The 22,198-nt window shown below is 36.2% G+C and overlaps 1 protein-coding gene across 1 annotated transcript in view; it reads left to right on the top strand.

Annotated features, from left to right (window-relative positions):
- The window catches only part of nup133 (nucleoporin 133), a 22,796-nt gene extending 3,831 nt beyond the window's left edge, over positions 1-18,965 (top strand). Inside the window, 21 exon segments of the mRNA NM_213531.1 lie at positions 128-298; positions 826-981; positions 1,836-1,906; positions 2,443-2,590; positions 3,139-3,289; positions 3,962-4,119; positions 4,741-4,832; positions 6,213-6,370; positions 7,457-7,551; positions 9,220-9,444; positions 9,645-9,764; positions 11,527-11,626; positions 12,144-12,395; positions 13,756-13,889; positions 14,467-14,625; positions 14,979-15,114; positions 16,434-16,552; positions 16,631-16,711; positions 17,709-17,782; positions 17,875-17,963; positions 18,725-18,965. Coding sequence (NP_998696.1) covers positions 128-298; positions 826-981; positions 1,836-1,906; positions 2,443-2,590; positions 3,139-3,289; positions 3,962-4,119; positions 4,741-4,832; positions 6,213-6,370; positions 7,457-7,551; positions 9,220-9,444; positions 9,645-9,764; positions 11,527-11,626; positions 12,144-12,395; positions 13,756-13,889; positions 14,467-14,625; positions 14,979-15,114; positions 16,434-16,552; positions 16,631-16,711; positions 17,709-17,782; positions 17,875-17,963; positions 18,725-18,861 — 2,826 coding nt within the window. The 3' untranslated portion in view covers positions 18,862-18,965.
- The last annotated feature ends 3,233 nt before the right edge of the window (positions 18,966-22,198 follow it).

The following is a 22,198-nucleotide window of genomic DNA, read 5'->3' on the forward strand; positions in this document are numbered from 1 at the left end:
TTTTTATTCCAAACCATTGACCATTATTGTGCTTAAATATGTAATTATTCATGTGATGTATATATGCTTAACTGAACTTTAAAGGATGGAAAAAGGGCTTTTGTATGAATTTTTCATCTTCATTCAGGGTGGGAGTTTCATCGTGTCCTCGTACCGTGGTCACCTGCTCCGGCTCTCTGCAGATTCCTCTGGGAAACTGCATCACAGGCCTGTCCAGCAGGGTCAGGGGATGCTGTCAGGCATCGGCCGCAGGGTTTCCAGCCTGTTTGGGATCCGTGGCCAACCAGCCGACCTCTCTGTCAGTATGAGTGTTTTCTGTAAATCAGGGTTCCCACAGAATTTCTTAGATATCAAGGAACAGCCATTGTGTACTGTTCAAATTGACGACCTTTTCGTTATGTTCGTGTCCATTGACTTCCATTATAATCACATTTTTTGATTGCCAAGACATAACAGCATGTAATCATGCACTGTTGGTGTTTTGTTCCTGTTGGGACGAGGTAAAAAATGTCAATTTTACTGTTTTATTGTTAGGTCAATTTCAGAACAGTGTAGAATTTAAACACTCTTGAATCTGCATTGCCGTTAATATTTGACTCTTTTAGTGTTAATGTTTTGACACTGTTGGTTTTTTAAAAGTGTTTAATTAACACTGTGAGTGGTTACCATATATATATATATATATATATATATATATATATATATATATATATATATATATATATATATATACACATGCATACATACATACACAGTTTTAGAGTGTTCAAATGAACTCTATAGGTATTAATTTCCTGATTTTACTGTGTATTTTTTACCTGTCAGGTGTTCAGTGTGCTGTGGGTGAAGGCATCCAGCTGTCTCTACTCTCTCAGCTCATGTGGTCTCAGTAAATGGGAGGTGGATGAGAACAGCGAGACGCAGGTTTTGAGCTGGAGCACAAATCAGATCATCACTGACAGCATCACCGACGCCATCTGGGTGAGTAATGTTACATTGAATTAAATGGTTTTTTTTTTCTTTTAGGGGTAGTTCAACCAAAAATGTAATGTACACTTCATTTACTCACCCTCAAGCCATTGGTTAATGTATGTGTCTTTTTTTGTTCAGTTAAAAACTTTTTATCCAATAAGAATAAGTAATCTGACATCTTTAATGGCCTCAGGGTGAGTAAAATAATTGTGATTTTTCATTTTGGGCTGAAGCATTCTTTTAATAATTCACAGAATCTAGCAGCTTTATATTGATAGGTTTTTAAAATCCAAGTATAATAGATTTTAATTGCAAAAAAATGTAAAAACAGTTACATTTATTTCTTTCATACATATTTTTTTTCTACCTGAATTCTGACATTTAGATTATTTCTTTTTTTACTGAAGCACCCCAAATGCGCTGTTTGCATTTATTATATACATTTTTTATTATGTGCATTAGTCTTCAAATGTTTGAGGGAGTTGTAGGATTGTTTTTTTTCAAGTCTCCACAAATGAAGATATTTTTAATTATCAGTTTCTTTCCCGCCACTGAATGTCTAATCAAAGCTTCATAACATTCATAAACAGATTTAATTATGAGCTTGATGGATTTTTTTATCACATAAAGTATCCATTCATGTGTCCTTTATTTTCTTCTTCTTTTTTCTTCTTTTCTTATTTCTATTAATTTTTTTATTTAGTTTGTTTTGAAGTGCCAGAGTTTTGACTAAATGGACAGAAATCTCCCAGATTTGATTGGTGGACAGTGTTGTGTTGTGAAGATGAACAGGAGCATAAGTGATTTTTATGGTGAACTCACTCTTTTTATATTTTGTGCGATATCCTTCATTGGTCTTCTAGGATTCAGAAAGCAATTACTCGGAGATCAAGAAAGGAGTGAACGTCTTGTATCTGGACATGCAGCCCAGCAAGTTAGTATATGTAATAATAATGCTGAGTAAGCATGTTCGGTTTTTACTGCAATGCATATTAGTGCTGCAACATATTAGAAACATTTGCGATTATTTTGTTTTGCCACTGTATATATATATATATATATATATATATATATATATATATATAGCGATATGAATATAATTTCACCACAGATCATTTGATTAGCTCTATTTGGGAAGATTTCACTCATTTAGATCGACTGGGATGATCAAATCTCTTTCGATGCATAGTGCATTTGCATAAACTATAATAAATTTCAAGCAAAATTAAATAAATAAACAGTGCTTTATGTTTTTCTGGGGAGTCTAACAGTATTCAAGTAAATAAATTGAACAGTCAAATGTAAATAAACATGGTCATTGTATATGAAAAATGATAAAGTTTATTGTGTCACATTGAATCCTACGATGTGACCGCTGCATTGGATGTTTAAACGATATATTGTTCAGCCCTAATGCATATACTGTAATAGCTCATGCTAGCATCTGACTAGCTCTGTGTGTTTCTGTAGCGCAGGGCTGGTGGTGCTAGCAGCCGCCTGGTATCCGGGCGATACTCCATGTGTGGCGTATTTCTGTCTGGTCACGCTTGCAGAAAGCATAGTGCCGTCGCCAGACCTGCTCACAGTGGAGGTCACCAAATACAACCCACCATTCCAGGTACACCATTGTAATTTTTGTTTTTATACATTTATATTTGCCAGATGCTTCTATTAAGACAGGTGGAGTTATATAAATAACACATTTGATGTTTTATTTACTTAAAGGGGAACTGTTATGCATAAATCACTTTTATACGGAGTTTGAATACATCTGTGTGGCTGCAGTGTGTGAATATAACCAGCTTCTAATGGTAAAAATGTATTAATTGTATTTTTTATAATCACACTTGATAAAAGCAGTCTGCAGAAACACTTTGACATTCTCCCTTTGTACGTGTTATCAGAGGGATAAAGCCCCGCCCATTATCGATGATCCCTCCCTCATTAGCATAGACAATCCTGAGTGAGAAGCAGCCGTCGGCTACACACACATATATTATGTCAAAACAAACTATTAATTATGAATAATCTTTGCCCAGCACTATAATTTTTTTTAATAAACATATATAATTATTGGATTTCGGTTATTGTTCACGTAAACACAAATAATTGGTATCAATAGCAGCTATAAAAAAAATCTATAAAAAATCTGTTTTTCTCTGTCAGAGTGAGGAGGAGCTGTTGAAGACACGTTTGGTGTTGCCGGATCCGTCGAGTCCGGCTGCGTATCTCTATAATGAGGAGCTGGTGTTCGCCTGCAGCACTGGAGCCGGACGAGGAGGACTCGCCGAGGAGAAAATCCTCTTCAGCTCTCCAGGTTTGACGCTCGGCTGCTCTTGTGTTTGTTATTAGTGCTTCTTTACTCTGTTTTTAGGTCCAGACTTGAGATGCATTTATATTCTATCACTTTCACAGGCTATTAGTCTTCAGTGTGTATTGGGTTTTTTAAAGGGTTAGTTCAACCAATTTTTCAACATTTCCAACATTTTCCAACATTTTTAAAAATATCTTCTTTTGTGATTTAATAGAAAAATTTATCTTGTAAAGGTTACAAATGAGTAAAAGTTGAGTAAATGATGACAGAATGTTCATTTTTGGGTGAACTGTCCCTTTAAATAGTTCCTTCAGTTTGTAGACTGCAGGTGAAGTTTGGAATAATTAAGATATTTTAATGTTTAATTTCTCTTGTGTTCTCTAAGGATGCATTTATTTAATAATAAAAGAAAATCAGGCAAATTTGGCAAATTTGTCTGTGCATATCTATTTAAAATGTAATTTATCACTGTGATTCAAAGCTGAATTTTAGTGTATGATGACACTTTGTCATCTTTGGGTGAACAATCCCTTTAATACTATTACTTTATTACTACTTTCATTGTTATTTTTACTCGTATTTTTGGATTGTTTTGGTTGAAAGCTGAAGATGAATGTGCTTTATAAATAAACTGTACTTACTGTTGCTTTTGTGGGTGTTTTGTGTGTGTTTCAGGTGACCGTGTGCGTGGCGGTGGGGTCTGCGCTGATCTGCCGGTGTTTTTCTCACAGAACAGTGGACTGGTTGCTGTTTTAGCCAGAGAAACTGCTTCTCTTCTGCCCGAGACCATGGAGGACTCGCTCTGCACTTCAGTTGCTGGACCTGGACCTGAGGTCTGGAGACCGTTTGTATAACTCACATTACATACACATTATGTAATACACATTACATACAGTGTTGGGAAACGTTAAAAGACCACTTTAAAGTTTTCAATTTCTCTGGGTTTTTGATATATGTAAATAGCTATGTGTTGAGTAAAATGTAATTTGTGCTTTATTCCATAAACTACAAGTAGCATTTGTTCCACATTTTAACTTAAAATATAATCATTTATTTTTCTTCTGGAGAAAGTCCGTTTTTAGTTTAGCTGGAATGAAAAATATATTTAAAATAATAAATATTTATTATGAATTTAGTTGTTAAAAATATTGTTTAAAATGTGTTGGAAAAAAAATCAGTTAAACAGAACTTTGGAAATATTTGAAAGAATTTAATTTTGACATTTTGAAGAAATTGTGACTTTATTAAATAAAAATATTAACATTTTACACACACCAATACCTAATAAATCTAAAGGAGCTGAGAATTTTCATGTAAAGAAATCAAATACATAAATTACAAACTCCTCAAACCAATATACTGTTTGTCATTCATTACATACATATTTGTCTTGTAATGCAGTTCACATTGTACAACATATTGTTTTACTTCTAATTAATTTCATTTTCTTTTAGGGCACTCCATTAGAGACGCCACCCAAAATAGACATGGTGGCCCAGGAGGACAAAACCAAACTTCTGAAGCAAGCGTTCCTGCAGTTCTGCCGGTCGGTTTCTGCTCTCTGCTTAAATATTTAACACTATTAGACAATGTTTATAGACTGGGAGCACTTTGATTGATGCTTTTAATGAAAAGTTTAAAGTTATTTACCATCCATTGGATTGAAAAATTGTATCTAATATTTGTAATGTCATATTTGTTAATTATTGTATCATTTCCTATTGAATTATGAATTTATTGGTCACAGTTTTCAATAGGGTTTCATTAGATAAGCTATTTACTAATATATAAACAAGTGTGAACAACACGTGTACAGCATGCGTTAATCATAGTTAATTATTTACTAATGTATCATTAAAAATCCAAATTCATGCTTGTTAACATTAGTGAATGTGAACTAAGAATGAACATCTTTATTTCCATTAACTAACATGAACAAATACTGTAATATCAATTGTTCATTGTTTGAGAATGTTAGGAAGTGCATTAACTAGCATTATCGCTAACACTTTAGTTTAGGTCACAATTCATGGTGTTAACAAATCATAAACTAACATTACTAGCGTAACAAACTACCAATTAGCTGTTTATTAATAGGTAGGGAGGTAGATGTTGGGTTTAGGTTTTGAGTAGGATTAGGGATGTAGAATAAGGCCTCATATAGACTAGCAGTGACTTTGTAGCTGCCTGTCGCTCTGGGTGGCGACCTGCTGCAAACGCAGGTCTGTGTAGGTCTATACAGCATGAATACAACCAGCCTCTGAGTAAGCTGAGAGAGGATCACGAGTTCCACTGGTGCTCCTTTTGACTGTTGCTCAAAATAGTCGCTCTTAATTTGCATGAAGTTGAAGGATTCTTAACTTTGTCGCATCGTTCGTAGACGAAGGTGCCGGAAGTCGCTGACTCTCCGTTGAAATGAACGGTCGCTTGTCGCTTAGCTGCTGCGAGTCGCTTGATGTGTGAATGAGGCTTAAGATCCTACTTTATAACTACTAATGAACAGTTAATATCTTTATAATAGGCAGGTAATAAACCAGTAGTAAATAGCATGAATTGTGACCTGAACTAAAGTTGCAGAAACACTTTGACATTCTCCTTTTGTACGTGTTATCAGAGGTGGAAAGCCCCGCCCATTATCGATGATCTCTCCCTCATTAGCATAGACAATCCTGAGTGAGAAGCAGCCGTCGGCTACACACACATATATTATGTCACAACAAATGATTAATTGCGAATAATCTTTGCCCACAACCTAAAGTGTTACCTTGTTGTTATTTTTATGGAATATGTGTCTATCTATAATAATCTTGCCATGAAATTGGCATAAGTTGGCAATATGGCAATAAATAAACAAGTAAATCTGCTCTGCTTGTGTTTGTTGTGAGGTCAGTAACTCACTGATGATGATGGTGTGTCTAATCTGCAGTCATGATCTGGTCGGAGCTCAGAGTATGGTGGACGAGCTTTTCCCCAGTGATGGAGAAGGATCTGCTGATCTGGATACTGTGGTCACTCAGATTGATCTGGATCTGGTGGATGATTATCCTGCATGTGACCCTCGCTGGGCCGAATCTGTTCCTGACGGTGAGACATGAGCACACAAGTACATTTAGTTTTTGAGCTGATTAGTTAGATCTTCGAAAGCTTAAAATAATCCTGAATTCATGCACATAAATAAAAGAAAAAGGTTGTAAAATATGAAGAACATGATTTATTATGTATGTTAAAAAAATATGTACTATGATATCGCTGTTATTAATGGTATCATTAGAACTATTAAATGCTACTATTAATAGTTTACATATATATGACTGGCAATGCTAAATTATTATCTGAAAAAATGTTAGTATTGATGCTATTATTTATTAATTAATAAATGTTTTGAACACTGTTATTATTTGCCAAAAAGTGTTATAAGTCTCTCAGATAATGACGATGGTGATAATAATCTTAATTATTGTTTAATTGACAAAATAAATAATTTGGCTTAAGTATATAAGTAATATGTAAAAACAATATCCCATACAAAAAAATTATTATACTTTTTTTGGGGTTTTATTTATTTATTTCTAACAATTTATCAGTTTTTGTGTAGTTTCTAGTCAAAATACATCTGTTACAAAACTGGAAGACTCGATTTGCTTACAACACAGGTGTCAAAGCCAGTTCCTGGAGGGTCGCAGCTCTGCATAGATTAGTTCCAACCCTTATTAAACACACCTGATCAAACTAATTAAGTGCTTTAGGCTTGTTTGATACCTACAGATAGGTGTATTGAAGCAGGGCTGGAACTAAACTCTGCTGGGCTCTGGCCCTCCAGGATTTGACTTTGACCTGGCTTACAATATCCTAATCCTCTCCTAGTTAAACTTAAAGGACTGGGTTCCCAGACAGGGCTTACAACAGGCCAGGGTTAAGTCATAGTTCAATTAGGATATTTGAGCAATTTTTTAAAATGTGCCTTAGAAAAAAAAAATCTGGTGTCTATTATGAGACAAAACAAAGGCACTGATATATTTTAAGATCAGTCAGTGCAGGTTTCTTTCAGTTGAAACAGCTTAAAAAAATAGCATTTCAGTCTGAGACGAGGCTTAAGCAGAAGAAAATGTTAAATCTAAAGTTGTTAAATGGTCAGTTTCTATACACGATTGTGCATGTTTTGTTCTGTAGAGGGCGCTGGATTCACACTGACGTCCCTGATCCTGCTCCATCAGTTGGAGGATAAGATGAAGGCTCACCGTTGCCTCATGGACTTCCTGCTTCAGGTTTCTCAATCAGCACAATATCTGTTTTCAGCATCTGTATCTTAATGTGCATATTCGCAATAGTCACATCACAAGATATGCAAAGTTTAATCTGAATTATAGTTGACCAGGAGCCACAGAATTGCATTTATTACAGCATTTATACAGAATTTTGCCAAAAAATATAAAAATCGTACTTAGAAGTTTTGTCTTGTTCCTAGTCCAAATATCTACATTTCAAAGGTAAAACACAGGGGCAGTTTCTCAATTCTAAGAACGCAGAGAACGGTCTAGCATTCCTTTGGAGAGCGGTCTTGCCAGGTGTCCTCTGAAGAACGATCTCTGGAGGCCGCGAGGACAGAGAACGCATCCTGTGAGAAATGAGATGCTGCGTTCTTCCTGATGGTCACGTGACCTTCATGTGTTTTTAATGCAAAAATGCTTAACATTACAGCATTCATGCAATGATTTATTGTTTTTCCCCTTTTCAAAATATATACTCTGCTTAAAACATTATAAATATACTCTGCACAATATAAATAAAATAGATTTTAATACGAATTTCAGCAAACAAGCACCCTTAATGTGTTTATTCCTTTATTAAGATGTCCATGGTAATGTTTATATTCACCGTTTCATTTAGGGAAACTCCTGAGGTAAATAAGTGATATCTCAGAACTTTTAAAATAAATCTATATAAAATGCTGCGCTTCCCACCTCCTGTCGCAATGACTTCTGGGACTTCTAGAGCAAGGTCGGTGCCAAGTGCATCAGTTTGTCCTCGATATCAAGAACACATCCGGGAAGTTTCACGCGTCCTCCGTTCTTGCGGTCTTGAGTATTGGAACTGAACTTTGGCAGCTGATGATGCCGTTACATGAGAAAATGAGGACACAAGACCGCTGAAGAATGCATATTGAGAAACAGCTAGGGTGTCCGCAGAGTCTTAAAAAGTATTAAAATTGATAAATCAATGTAGAGAAGTTTAAGGCCCTTAAAAACTATTAAAAAGTCTTAAATGCTATTTTGCAAGGTAATATATTGTATATCATTTTTGATTTTCGAGTTCTATAGTTTCAGCTGCTACCCATATCAAACACACCTGCCTGTAATTATCAAATGGTGTTCAGGTCCTAATTAATTGGTTCAGGTGTGTTTGATATGAGTTGCAACTGAAATCTGCAGGAAGGTGGCTCTCCAGGAACAGGATTGAGCACCCCTGTTAAAGGGTTTCAAAATGTATGGAAAGAGTCTTAAAAAAAGGTCTTAAAAGGTATTCAGTTTTCACTCTCTGATTCCTGTGTATACTCTGAAACAATATTTTTTTTTGCTTCTCCCACTGGCAGACTGACTTGTTTTAAAGAAAATCAAAACAATATTTTACTTGATATAAGAATTTTTAGATATTTGGACTAGAAACGAGACAAAGCAAAGTAAGGAAAGCATTTTTTGCATTGTGATTATTCAATTTCTGTGCCTGAATACTGTTAGACTCCCCAGAAAACCGTCAAATCGAGCTATTCAAACCATCTTGTAATCTGTATTTATATCACAATATTTATTGCCTAAAAATAAAACATCGCAATATTCGATTTTTCCAATATCGCGCAGCCCTACCACACAATCTGTAAAACACTCTTCATCCTTCAGACACCATCTAGCAATGTGTTTTCTCTGTCTGCTTCATAGACGGGCCTTCTAGACCGTCTCACCTCCACAAAGGTGCGCTCGTGCCCAATGGCAACACGACTGCTGCTCTGCGAACATGCGGAGAAGCTCTCGGCCGCCATCGTGCTGAAAAACCATCATGCTAAACATCCCGAACTGGTGAACACAGCCATCCAGACGGCATTGAAGAAGAACAGCACAGACACTCCGACCAACCTGACGCCAGCGGATGTGTTCTTCAGAGAGGTGAGAGACTGGCTGTTTCTCAATATGTGCCTTCTTGCATCCTTACTGGATAAACAGTGAGGAGTATAATGACAGCTCATTATACTCCTTTTTAAAACACTTGATTAAATGTTTCGCTTTAATATTTTACACAAAGCATTATGGGATGCAGGAAAGCAGTGGATGTTTCTCTGTGATTGATATCATGTTTGTGTCCGCAGGTGTCTCAGATCTCCTCCATCTTCGAGTGTCTGCTGGATGAGGAGGAGAAAGCTTTGAAAGAGCATCCGGACGCGGCTCGATGGGGCGAGGTGGTGCTCAGCGTTAATGACATCATCAAGGTGTGCAGCACTTTTTCACCTGTTTTATTTTATTTATGCTCTTTAATCAACAATCCAGTCAATCTTTCTTTATTTAGTGGAATATATTTTGCTGTGCTATTGGTCAAGGCTGAGCGATTCTCGATTAATTGAACTCGATTACGATTAATGAACAATTCTTTTATTTATGTATTGTTTGCCCTCTCAGCGCCACCCAAACTCATCAATGCTACCAAGCCGACTAATCACAGAGCTTGCACTATGCGTCGTCACAACATGTAGTTACATTTTTTGAGAGGTCAGCGTCAGCATCAGTCACAGCGAGGGGTATGCGACCCATGAAGGCTGCGCCAGACCATATGCTGTTCTTGACGTAGAAGTGTAAACAGAGCGGGGTCACATGACTTCACACGCAGTAGGGAAAGTAATTGAAAAAAAAATTAAACTAGAAAAAATAGATCGATTATAGGTTCTGAATGCCGATTTCGATTACTTTTTGATTAATCGCCCAGCCCTGCTATTGATATACATGAAGCTGAGTTTGGAAACTGGGATAATCTTTTCAGTTTGTTGCAGTTTGAATAAAAAAAAAAAACATGAAACATTCATTTGAGAGTTTTTTTTCTGACATTATGAATGTCTTTATTCTCATTTGACATCAATTGAATACATTAAATAATACATCAAATATATTCACAAATACAATAACATCTATTATTATTATTATTATTTTTCCATTTTCTGGGCAGAACAACTCGGCATATTAATTTAAATTATTAATTATTTTGCTCTTTGTGTTTCGATATTATGTATGTATGTTATCAAGAAATTATACACTTTACTTCATATGGAGGAAAATCTATTCCCAAGTGGGCAGGATTAGTAAAATTATGGTATGTATAACTTAAATAACATAGAGCTGGAGCCGGAGGACAACACGATCTCACAGCAATTCATAACTTTTGACTAAGTTGAATTCATGCGATTTCATTTGTACAATTTATCATTAATTGCTTATCCACCAATGACGGTTGGGTTTATGGGTGTGGCTGCAATCGCTATTGCGACCAATTGGAACAGCAATTTTTTTTTATTCAAATGCAGCTCATATTTATACTTTACAGAATCATCTTGCGAGCCGGATTAAACCTGTTTGCGGGCTTTATCCTGCCCGTAGGTAGTACGTTTGACACCCCTGCTTTACATTATATAACTATTAAGAAAACAAAATATAAGAACATGAGTGAAATGATGTCCCATTGTCATTCAGCATAACAGATATATTTATGTAAAAATTAAGCATATTTATGATATTACTTGTCCTAAATATCTAAAATAATCAGTAATCATACTAAATTAATAAACTATTAAAAATGATTTCAGTCAGTTATCAATTCTCCACCTTAAATTGTTCTCCTATGGACGGCCTCAATGCTAATATACATGGACATTTAAGCCACAATTTTAAAATCATGAGGTCTGAAAGAATGCCTTGCGTTTTCTGTGAGTTTTTCAAATATATTCAACATTTACTAATTATTTAAGATATTTTATTTGGTAAACTATACTAAATTATTAAAATATTAAAAAATCATTTTAATCAATTATTTAAAAAATCAGTTATTGAAAGATCTTGTCGCACCTTTGTCTAAAAATGCCTTAATGCTAATATACACGGACATTAAAGACTTATTTTAAATTCATGAAGTCTGAAAGAACATTCTACATCTTTCTTGTTTGTGAGGTTGTGAAATTAATAATCCTCTTTCTTTTAATGTGGTAGGATATGCTTCAAGCAGCAGCGCAATACCGAGAGACCAAAGCATCTCTGTACAGAGCGCCAGAAAACTGCAGCCCCGAGCCCGAGTACATCCCCTGGACAGGTACATCTGAACACCCTCCATGCTGTTTCTCTGACCACAAGAGCAATAAATACACCAGTATGGACCCTTTTCACAAGAATGTGATGGCACGTTTAATGGTCATCAGCATCTTTAATCCTTAAACACTTTTAATATTTAGATTTTTGAATAAGAGTGTGAACATTTATATGTATTTATGTATATATTATATCATCTTTGTGTAAAATGACAAAACAGATTACTGCTTGTGCAAGGCATTTGAAATGCAGTGTCTATGGGGGCAGGACAGTAAATGTGGCGTTATTCTCTCTTCTAGCAGCCGTTATTAGTGTCGCACTATTTTTTTCCTTATTCTGAAGGTCTTGATAATACCATAGTGGAGTTTTTATTATTATTATGTCAGCTAATAGAGTTTAAAAAAATGTATTTGTTGTACTCTCCTATTCACTGCGCTCTAAGTTTACCAATTGTGATGACTTCCACTGCTGAGAAACCCAGAAATGTGAAAGGGTCCATGTTTTATTCATCTTCTCTTCAGCCTCTGGAGGAGTGGGTGGAGTTCGAAGCGTCATCTCTCGGCAGCACGAGCTAATCCTGCGGGCGGCGTATCCTCACGCAGACGCGGAGCTGCGCAGTGTCCTCTGTGAGCAGCTGGTGGCGCTGTTGGACTCACTGCTGAGCGGTTACGTGGCTCAGCTGACGTCTCTGAGGCGCGGCGGACAGCAGGAGCGATACGACACACTGGAGAATGAGTACACGCAGAAACGTTCAGAGCTACTTAAGCCACTCTGTGAGTTCACAAGGCTGATTCATGAGCACGTTAACATGAAAATAAACAGGGTCATTTTTCAAGACTTTACATCCTGTTCTGTAGGGCTCGGATGATCAATCATTTCATTGAGATTCTTGGATTGTTTCTTAGATTCATGGAATGTGTTGCAATTCTCTCTGTAATTGATTCTGAGCTTAGTTTTGAACAGCAGACGGCGCGCTAGGCTAGTTTGAGCAGCCAATGGCGCTTGAGGCTAGTTTTGAGCTGTAGACAGCACTTTAGGCTGGCAAGTTTTGAGCAGCAGTTGGCGTTCTAGACTTGTTTTGAACAGCAAATGGCGCTCTAGGCGTGTTTTCAACAAGATATGGTGCTCTACGCTTGTTTTCAACAGCAGATGGTGCTCTAGGCCAGTTTTCAACAGCAGATAGTGCTCTAGGCTAGTTTTCAGCAACAGACAGGGCTCTAGCCAGGCTAATTTTGAACAGTAGATGGTGCTCTAGGCTAATTTTCAACAACAGATGACACTCTAGACTAGTTTTAAACAGCAGATGGTTCTCTAGACTAGTTTTGAAGTCATTACGGCATTCTAGACTAGTTTTGAAGAGCTAATAGTGCTCTAGCCAGGCTAGTTTTGAGCAGCCGATGGCACTTTAGGCTAGTTTTGAGCAGCAGACGGCACTCTAGCCAGGCAAGTTTTAAGCAGAAGTTGCCGTTCTAGACTAGTTTTAAAAAAGTAGATGGCGCTCAAGGCTAGTTTTTAACAATAGATGGTTCTCTAGGCTAAGCTTAATAGAGGTGCTCGAGACTAGTTTTAAACAGCAGTTGCCGCTGTAGGCTAGTTATGAGCAGCAGACAGTGCACTATGCTAGTTCTGAACAGCAGATGGCACTCTAGGCTAGTATTGAACAGCAGATGGTCTAGGCTAGTTTTAAGCAGCAGACGGCGCACTAGGCTAGTGTTTTACAGAAGACGTTGCTCTAGGCTAGTTATCATCAGCAGATGGAGCTCTAGGCTAGTTTTGAGCAGCATATAGGGTTCTAGCCATGCTAGTTTTGAACAGCTAATAGCACTCTATGCTAGGCTAGTTTTGAGCAGCAGGCAGCACTCTAGGCTAGTCATGAATAAAAGCTCTTGTGCGTTTGACTGAGTCATGTACTGTTTTCAAGTGTACAAGGTTTGTAAAGCATAAAGTGCCATCTGTTGTTTAAAACTATACATTCAGAATACTTTACCAGAGAAACATGCTGCATTCAGAAAATCTCAAAGTTCATGCAGGATAATTTCTCAAATTGTGATGAATGGATTTTTGACTGTCCAAGTAGGAATTATGAGTGAAAAAATGACCTGAATGTATTTGTGTTGTGTTTGTGTCGAGCAGTGGAGTTGGGTCAGCATCAGTGGGTTGCAGCGCTGGCAGAAAAATACTGTGATTTTGACATACTGGTGCAGTTGTGTGAACGGACGGATAATCAGAGTCGACTGCAGCAGTACATGGTCAAATTCGCTGATCAGGTGACTAAACAAACGCATCAACACAACACCAGCACATGCCACTGCACAGACTGAAGTCAATGACTATCATTTTATTAAGCATGAATGCATTCATTTTATTTTAAAGTGACAGTGACAACTTTACTAATTTTATTTATTTTGAACTATTTTACTTCTCTAAGAAGCAAATAAAAAAAGATTGTATCATAGTTTCTACAAAGGAATGAAACCACTTTTTTTCAACATAAAAGATGATAAGAGCTATTTTTGAGCATCCAATCATCAAATTTCAATATTTCTGAAGAATCATGTGACACTGAAGTAATCCAGTTATAATAATACTTCAATATTAATGTTTACTCTATTTTTGACTAAGTAAATAAATGTCTCGTGCGCAGAAGAGACTCCAAAACGATTGAATAAATCGCAATGGCTCCAAATATTTGAGCTGTAGTGAATTATCAGCAGATGTTTACAGGGGATATATTCAAATATAGGTTGAATTAAAGACCATTGCAAACAGAATTTTTCTAATATAGTCCCGTTGAGTTATTGTGTGCGAAATGTCATTACTCACAGCCCTTTCTATTTCCTGTAGAACTTTGCTGACTTCCTGTTCCGCTGGTACATGGAGAAAGGCAAGAGAGGGAAGCTGCTCTCTCAGCCAATGGCGACGCACCAACAGCTGGCCAGCTTCCTGCAGGCCCACGATCACCTCAGCTGGCTGCATGACATACATGTGCAGGATTACCAGAGAGTAAATACACCAACAAATACATGCAGTTTATAAATGTGTGCATGCATTTCTTTATATTATAACAATCTATCGATGAGTACATTTACAGTACGTGTGTATGTCCTGTCACAAAATGTGGCAGAAAGTACTACAAAACAGTAGTAATTTGGTGTTTACATGTCTGTACTAAACTTCAATAATGTGAGTTAAACAGGAATACTCCACATGTCTTCATTTAATTTCTGTTTAGTTTAATTATGACTTATGACTAGTCGGATTAAGGTGATCAGAAATCACAGTTTACATGGTCGACTCTTGATCAGAGTATTGGTGTCCATGTAAACATACTCAATGTCTTGATCTCTTCATGACAGGCTCATCGTACTCTATATAATCAGGCCAACATGGAGACCAGATACTTCAGCAAGAAGAAGACCCTGCTGGCCCTCAGCAAACTCACAGCTCTGGCGTCAGACATGCCTGAACCCGTACACCGCAGACAGCTCAATGGTAAGCAGTGCACTTTCATATGTGCTACTAGTCCCATAATGCCTCATTCTACAAGATCTAAATTTGTACAAGATCTAAGACTCTAGTGTCAAAATACGGCACAAATCTTTAATTATATACCATGTTCTAAATGACTTAACAGTTTTTATGTGTATCTTTAAATTCAAATGAGCCACTCCTCCCCGCCACCTTTTTTAAAGAAGGTGGAGTCTTTACAGCTAGTGCCTCAGTTACTCTGGAAAAAACAAGCAAACTAGTATAGTAACCGATTTTTTTATTTTCAAAATGCATTGCTATTTTATTTTAAAGTAATTCTGTGCTTAGTTTTCATCAGCAGACCATGCTCTAGGCTAGTTTTGAACATCAGATGATGCTCTAGGCTAGTTTTCAACAGCAGATGGTCCTCTAGGCTAATTTTAAACAGCAGATGGTGCTCTAGGCTAGTTTTGAACAGTAGAAGGCGCTCTAGGCTAGTTTTGAACAGTAGAAGGCGCTCTAGGCTAGTTTTGAACAGTAGAAGGCGCTCTAGGCTAGTTTTGAACAATGGATGGCGCTTTAGGTTAGTTTTAAACAGCAGATGGTGCTCTAGTCTGGTTTTGAACAGCAGATGGTGCTCTAGTCTAGTTTTGAACAAGTGTTTCAGGCTAGTTTTAGTAAGCACATGTTGTTCTTGGCTAGTTTTGGACAGGTTCTCTAAGCTAGTTTTGAAAATCAGATGGCACTCTAGGCTAGTTTTAATCAGCAGATGGTGCTCTAAGCTAGTTTTGAACGGCACATGGCGTTCTAGGCTGGCTTTGAACAGTGGATGGTGTTTTATGCTAATTTTAAAAAGCACATGGCGTTCTAGGCTAGTCTTGAACTGTAGATGGCATTCTAGGCTAGTTTTGAACAGCGGACTACGCTCTAGGCTAGTTTTGAACAGCAGATTGTGTTCTAGGCTATTTTTGAACCGTAGATGGTGTTCTAGGCTAGTTTTAAAAACAGACAACGCTCTAAACCAGTTTTGAAATACACAACGCTCTAAACTAGTTTTGAACAGCAGATGATGCTCTAGGTTAGTTTTTATTTAATTTATAAGTCTTTTTATTCAATGTATGTCAACAAAATGAGGAGCAAATGATGCAGCTTGTAGCATTTATTTTTTCCTCGGGCAGACAGAATGGCTTACAGTTTTGCTCCGCTTGTCTGGTCTAACGATTAGCACGAATCAAATCTGACCTGCATATCCCTCAGATAATCTCCTGAGCCATCAAATATTTAATCCACAAATATATATATATATAATAAAAATACTGAATTATAATTGTTGTTTGATGTAGACATAGTGGAGCAGGAGAGGTTTCTCCTTCATCAGGAGACGCTTCCTAAACAGCTACTGGAGGAGAAGCAGCTGAACCCAGACAGCATGCCCTTACTGAGCCCTCAAAACCTCATTAGTGTAAGTAAACATCTGAAATAAGGCAGCTTCCACATTCTTTTGAGTTTATTCCTCATTTTGCTTACTTCAACTCTCCAGCTGTACATCTGCGACGAGAACCGTGGAGCCAACGAGTACGACTTCAAGAAAGCTCTCGATCTGCTGGAGTACTTTGAGGAGGTATCTGAAAATAATGGACAATATTTATTATTAATCAGCTGTGTTCATTTAATGACCAAGGCCTTGTGTCTGTTATTATAAAAACAGTCTGAACAAATGTGTTTTCAGCTACATCGGGAATGTTAAACAATATCAAAAACACATATTAAAGGGGTAGTTCACCCAAAATTGAAGATTCTGTCATTATTAACTCAACCTTCAAACATTTACGAGTTTCTTTCTTCTGTTGAACACAAAAGGAGATATTTTGAAGAATGCAGAAAACCTGTAATTATTGACCTGCATTTGCATTTCCTACTATGGAAGTCAATGGTTACAGGTTTTCAGCATTCTTCGAAATATCTTCTTTTATGTTCAACAGAATAAAGAAACAGATAAAGGATTGCAACCACTAACTAGGGAATTTATTTTTTTTAATTGAACTATCCCTTTAATACCTTTTGATGTTTACTTGACAAAACCCCTCCAGACGTTTAAAATAACTTTGGAAAGCTTGAAGTTTCTACTCATATTTGGCATATTGTTAGCTGACATGATTAGCATATTTTACTAGGTTGATAGAAGGATTTAGTCCAGCATTATTGTGTTGCATCCTCATAGTTTTATCAAAGTTACAATATTTCTTGCACATATTAGGAATTTGCTAACATGTTTAAATGAATTAGGTGCATCCCATTTAACCAAAAGGAAAATGCATTTTAATCACTGGATGATGCACTTAAAAAATAAGGACACTTTATGCAATATACAATATTTATATACAACTAAAGTAGACCATGAATGACAAAAGAACCATACAAAATGGTTTCAAAGTTCATCCACCAGATGGTTGAGTTCATAATGCATAAACACAAAGGGGGTAAGTGTATTTTGTAACATGTTAACTTGTATTAGCACATTGCTGGTATGTTTTAGCACATTGATAATCATAGCGACTGTTAAATCTTCAAAACCTTCCCAGACATGTATGTTACTGATGTGTATTCATCTTCTGTAGGAGAACGGCATTGATGTTGATGCTTTAAAGCGAGAGATCTTCAGTAAAGCCTTGAAGAAAGATTGGAAGGAGAGGTGAGCATTGTAAAATGAGCGTTAAATGATGTTTTACTTTACTTGGCTGTGATATTGATTGATTGATTGATTGATTGATTGATTGATTGCAGCTGGTCCTCTTCTGATGATAATGATGATCCACTAGAAGCGGCCAGAGACAGCACTTTCGTCAAGATCCTACAGAAACTCATACAAGAACGTACGTTGACTTTCTTGTTAATTAAAGTCTTTAAAATCCTAGTGGATTACTTCTGAAATACCGGGCCCTGGAGCTGTAGTTAGGAGCATAGTTCTTGGCAGTGTTCTATTCCCAGTTGTCCCCCCTGTGCCCTTTTCATTTAGAATATTCTAACATTTAAACTTGGAATGTTGCAACTTGCTTTCAAAGTATTTTTACAGTTCAAAAAAATGTATGTTTTTCTTTCTCTAAGAAAGTAGTTACTTCACCCCGTTTAGAGCATTATTATGGACGTTTTACGTTATCACTGACGTGGTTCAAATGATGCGTTTGCGACAAAGCAACTAGTTTTGGGAAACACTTCTCACTACATCAATCTTTTCCCAAACGATGCATCGTACTATGATAGAGCAGTCACGAGTTACCAAACTATTATCTAAATATTATTGACCCCCCCAGTGGTGAATCATTGAAGTCAAATGACATAATTGTAACCTATTCAGGGATTCACCACTAGAGGGCGATTTGAGTGAACTCGCACAATTTATGTGCGTTTAATGGTGTTTCAGATTGCCCCCTCATGGAGCACCAGTGATTTAAAAAAAAAAAAAAAAAAAGTTTGTTTCAAAAGTGTAGTGACATAGCGAAGCCGATTGGATATGCACTCCAAACCACTGATTCAGTGGAAGAAGAAAAAGATTTGTAAAGGTTTTCAAAGTTTCATGCCTACAGTGCAAAATCTGCATAAACAGTCAGTGTGTGTGTTGTGTTTGCGTACACAGGTGTTTCTCTGCAGACATACCTGCCGGACATAAAGGATCTTCTGCAGGAAGACGAGCTGGAGAGTCTCAAATCAAAGCCATACTTCGAGTTCCTCCTGCGAGCCAATTACGAGCACTACCTGAAAGTGCAGATATGATGCGTGTTTCCTTGTTAATATTCCAACTTTTTGTAAACATTTTTTGTTTCATAATTAAAACAATTACATGATCCAACACTTTCTGAATAAACTGTATTTCTGTATGTGATGACTGATTGTTTTTTTTTTTTCAAGACATTAATAGACTAATTAAGGCATGTTGTTGCCGACCAAATGGAGATTGTTGGGTTTTATGGCTTCAACCAGAAGTTGCTGAGACTTTTATTCCAGTATGTTGATGCACTTCCAACTTAAGCGGAATATTGAGTAGGTAGGCGGAGCTATCTACTGTGCATCATTCTCTCATAGCGAAATAATGATAAGAGAGTGTTAATATGCAGTTGCTATGGAAACCCCTTTAGGCTGACGTCAACCAAGGGACCCCCACTCCAAACATGGAAGTAAATGGTCAGACTTTAATTGTAGATTACCAAAAACAAACACATTTTTTTCAGTGGATAAACTTTTTCAAATTAATTTTTCACTTTAGGAATAACAATGTGAGCTAGCAAAATAAACATGATAAATTTTTATTTCAAGTGACTTCATAGGGATAGTTTCCATAATTTTTTTTATTCTGTTATCCTCCACTTTCACAAACCTGTTTTTTTTTTTTTTTTTTTTTTTTCGCTTCTGGTAAACACAAATGAAGATATACTCAAGATTGCTGGGAGGAAAAAAGCCATTAATGTCTATGGTGAGAACAAAAAATACATTAATTTTTTCCCCCCTGAACATTCTTTAGTATATCTTCAGTAGTGTTCATTAGTACATTTATTGTTATTTTACAGACTTATTTCTCTATATATGATTATATTATTTTAAACTACTAAAATATCTATAAAAGTCACTTTGTTAAACTGCAGAGTTGAATTTTCAATAGCAAAAGTGGACAGAGCAGAGATCAACATCCCATAATACAACTCAAAACAGTAAATAAACAGAAAACATCACAAAATAAGGTAACTCTTAATTACCGGGGCAAGATTAGGGATGTAAAATAAGATCCTACTTTAACCACTAAATCTAATAATAACAGGCAGGTAATGCGGCAGTAGTAAATAGTGTGAATTGTTAGCCTTTTGTTTAGACACTCATCTGTTGTTTCCCCTCCAGCAGCTGGTACAAGGAGCAGCTGAACTGATGCAGAAACAAACGTCTCCTAAAAATAGGGGAGGGAGGGTAAAATTAGTGAACTTTACGGGGGTCCTCGGACACCCTATATGGGGAAGGAGCCGCTGCAATCCCAGAAGACACTAAATAAACTGACGGCAACCGGAGGAGGAGGAAATGTGACACTGGGTTGTTTGTGCCACTTGGCTAGACCTTGGCATCAAACGTATATCAGAGATGCCTGAAGGGTCAGGACTGTCACTGTAATCATTGTAATATCCTGTTCCTGCTTATTAAAAGCTTGGGAGGTTTAATGGTGATGAGTGGCTCTTCTTATATTGTTGGTCATTAGTGATGTGTTTGCAATGATTTTATAATGTACACTGTAAAACATTTCTTAGGTGTTTTTTGTTTATTTACAGTTGTGAATTGCATTATGGGATGTTGATCTCTGCTCTGTTGACTTTTGATGTTGAAATTTCAACTACAGTTTATCAAAGTGACTTTTATTATGACATTTTAGTAGTTTGAATAATATAATGTATAAGAAATCATATATCAGGGATTCTGCAGGTTTCATAAAGTCAAATTTAAGATCTAAAGGCCGTTATCAATGACATTTAAGACTTATACAGGGATAAACTCTTTTTTTTCTGATGGAAAGGGAAAAGATTTTTACTATCCTCATTAAAGGATAACATAACAACAACATATTAACATAACACTTATGTCATAACAAGCCTCTCCAGGTCAGTGTCCTCACCATAAATGAATTACTTTTAAACAAATGCTATTGTAAAGAATATAACTATATTGATGAATACTAGTTAAAAACTGTTTGTTAAAAGTTTGTTGAGATGGATTGTTGGTGATTGTATGATTTCAGCCTGAATGAGTAGCTTTGCATTGGAAAATTACGACCTGTTTAAAATGATTTAAGAGCTATAACACAATATTTTGGTAAATTTTAAAACTTTTTAAGGCCTAAAATTTTGTTTTAGGAATTTAGGACCTTGCTGACAACCTGATATATGGAGAAATAGGTCTGTAAAATTACAGAAAATGTACTGGCAGTTTATTACAAGGCTTTTGTAGCGTATGTATGTATATGTATTATGTTTATATATATATATATATATATATTCACGTATAAGACAATATTTCACTTTAAACTATTAAAACTATTAATATTTAAGCTTAAAAGTTGTTGAAAGAAAGATCAAGGTCCCACAATGCAAATCGAAAGCATAAATAATCAGGGAAAAATCATAACGCAAATCCCAAAATACAGAAAGCTGCTAATTTATGGACATATTTTTTTACAGTGAAGTATTATTACATAACGCACATAAATACATTGCCGTTTCTCCTTTTAAAGGCCTAATATGGTGGCTGTGTAAAAGGGAAAATGAAAATGTACTCCTTGTTTACTCATCACATATTTCCAAAAACCTTTATACATTTCTTTATACTGTCGGACACAAAAGAAGATATTTGGAGGAAAGCTGAAAACCTGCAACCTTTGACTTGCATGGTAGGGAAAAAATACTATGCAAATAATTTTTTACAGGTTTCTAACATTTTTCAAAATATATTTTTCTGTGGGTTTAACAGAAAAAAAATTAAACTTAAAGGTTTGTAACAAGTGAAGGGAGAGTAAATGACAGAATTTTGGGTGAACTACCCCTTTAAGTTAAAATTGAGTTAAACAAAGCACTCAAGGAATCTTTTTAATATGTTGTTTTCCTTCATCCTTTTTTTAGACATGAAGCTTCTGCATCTGTGGCTTTCTAAGGAAGAGGAAGAAATAGCTATCCAACAGACTGTCCACAACCCACAATAATTAATGCTGGTTATTGGCTAGACACTTCATAGACTGCCTGGTTTACCTGACCTTACCCAGTTTTTTACATTGAAAATACTGAAACTTTCTATATGACACGTGACCACAAAACAAGCCATAAGTGTGTGTATACAGCTTAAGTAAGAATTATTAGCCCCCGATGATTTTTTTTCTTTTTTAAATATTTCCCAAATAGTTTAACAGAGCAAGGAAATTTTCACAGTATGTCTGATAATATTTTCTGGAGAAAGTCTTATTTGTTTTATTTCAGCTAGAGTAAAAGCTAATTTTTTTAAGAACCATTTTAGGGTCAAAATTATCAGCCCCTTTAAGCTATCTTTTTTCCTGATAGTCTACACAACAAACTATCACTTTAGAAAT

The sequence above is a fragment of the Danio rerio genome, chromosome 1, assembly GCF_049306965.1.
Source record: "Danio rerio strain Tuebingen ecotype United States chromosome 1, GRCz12tu, whole genome shotgun sequence".
In the NCBI taxonomy this organism is placed as follows: Eukaryota; Metazoa; Chordata; class Actinopteri; order Cypriniformes; family Danionidae; genus Danio; species Danio rerio.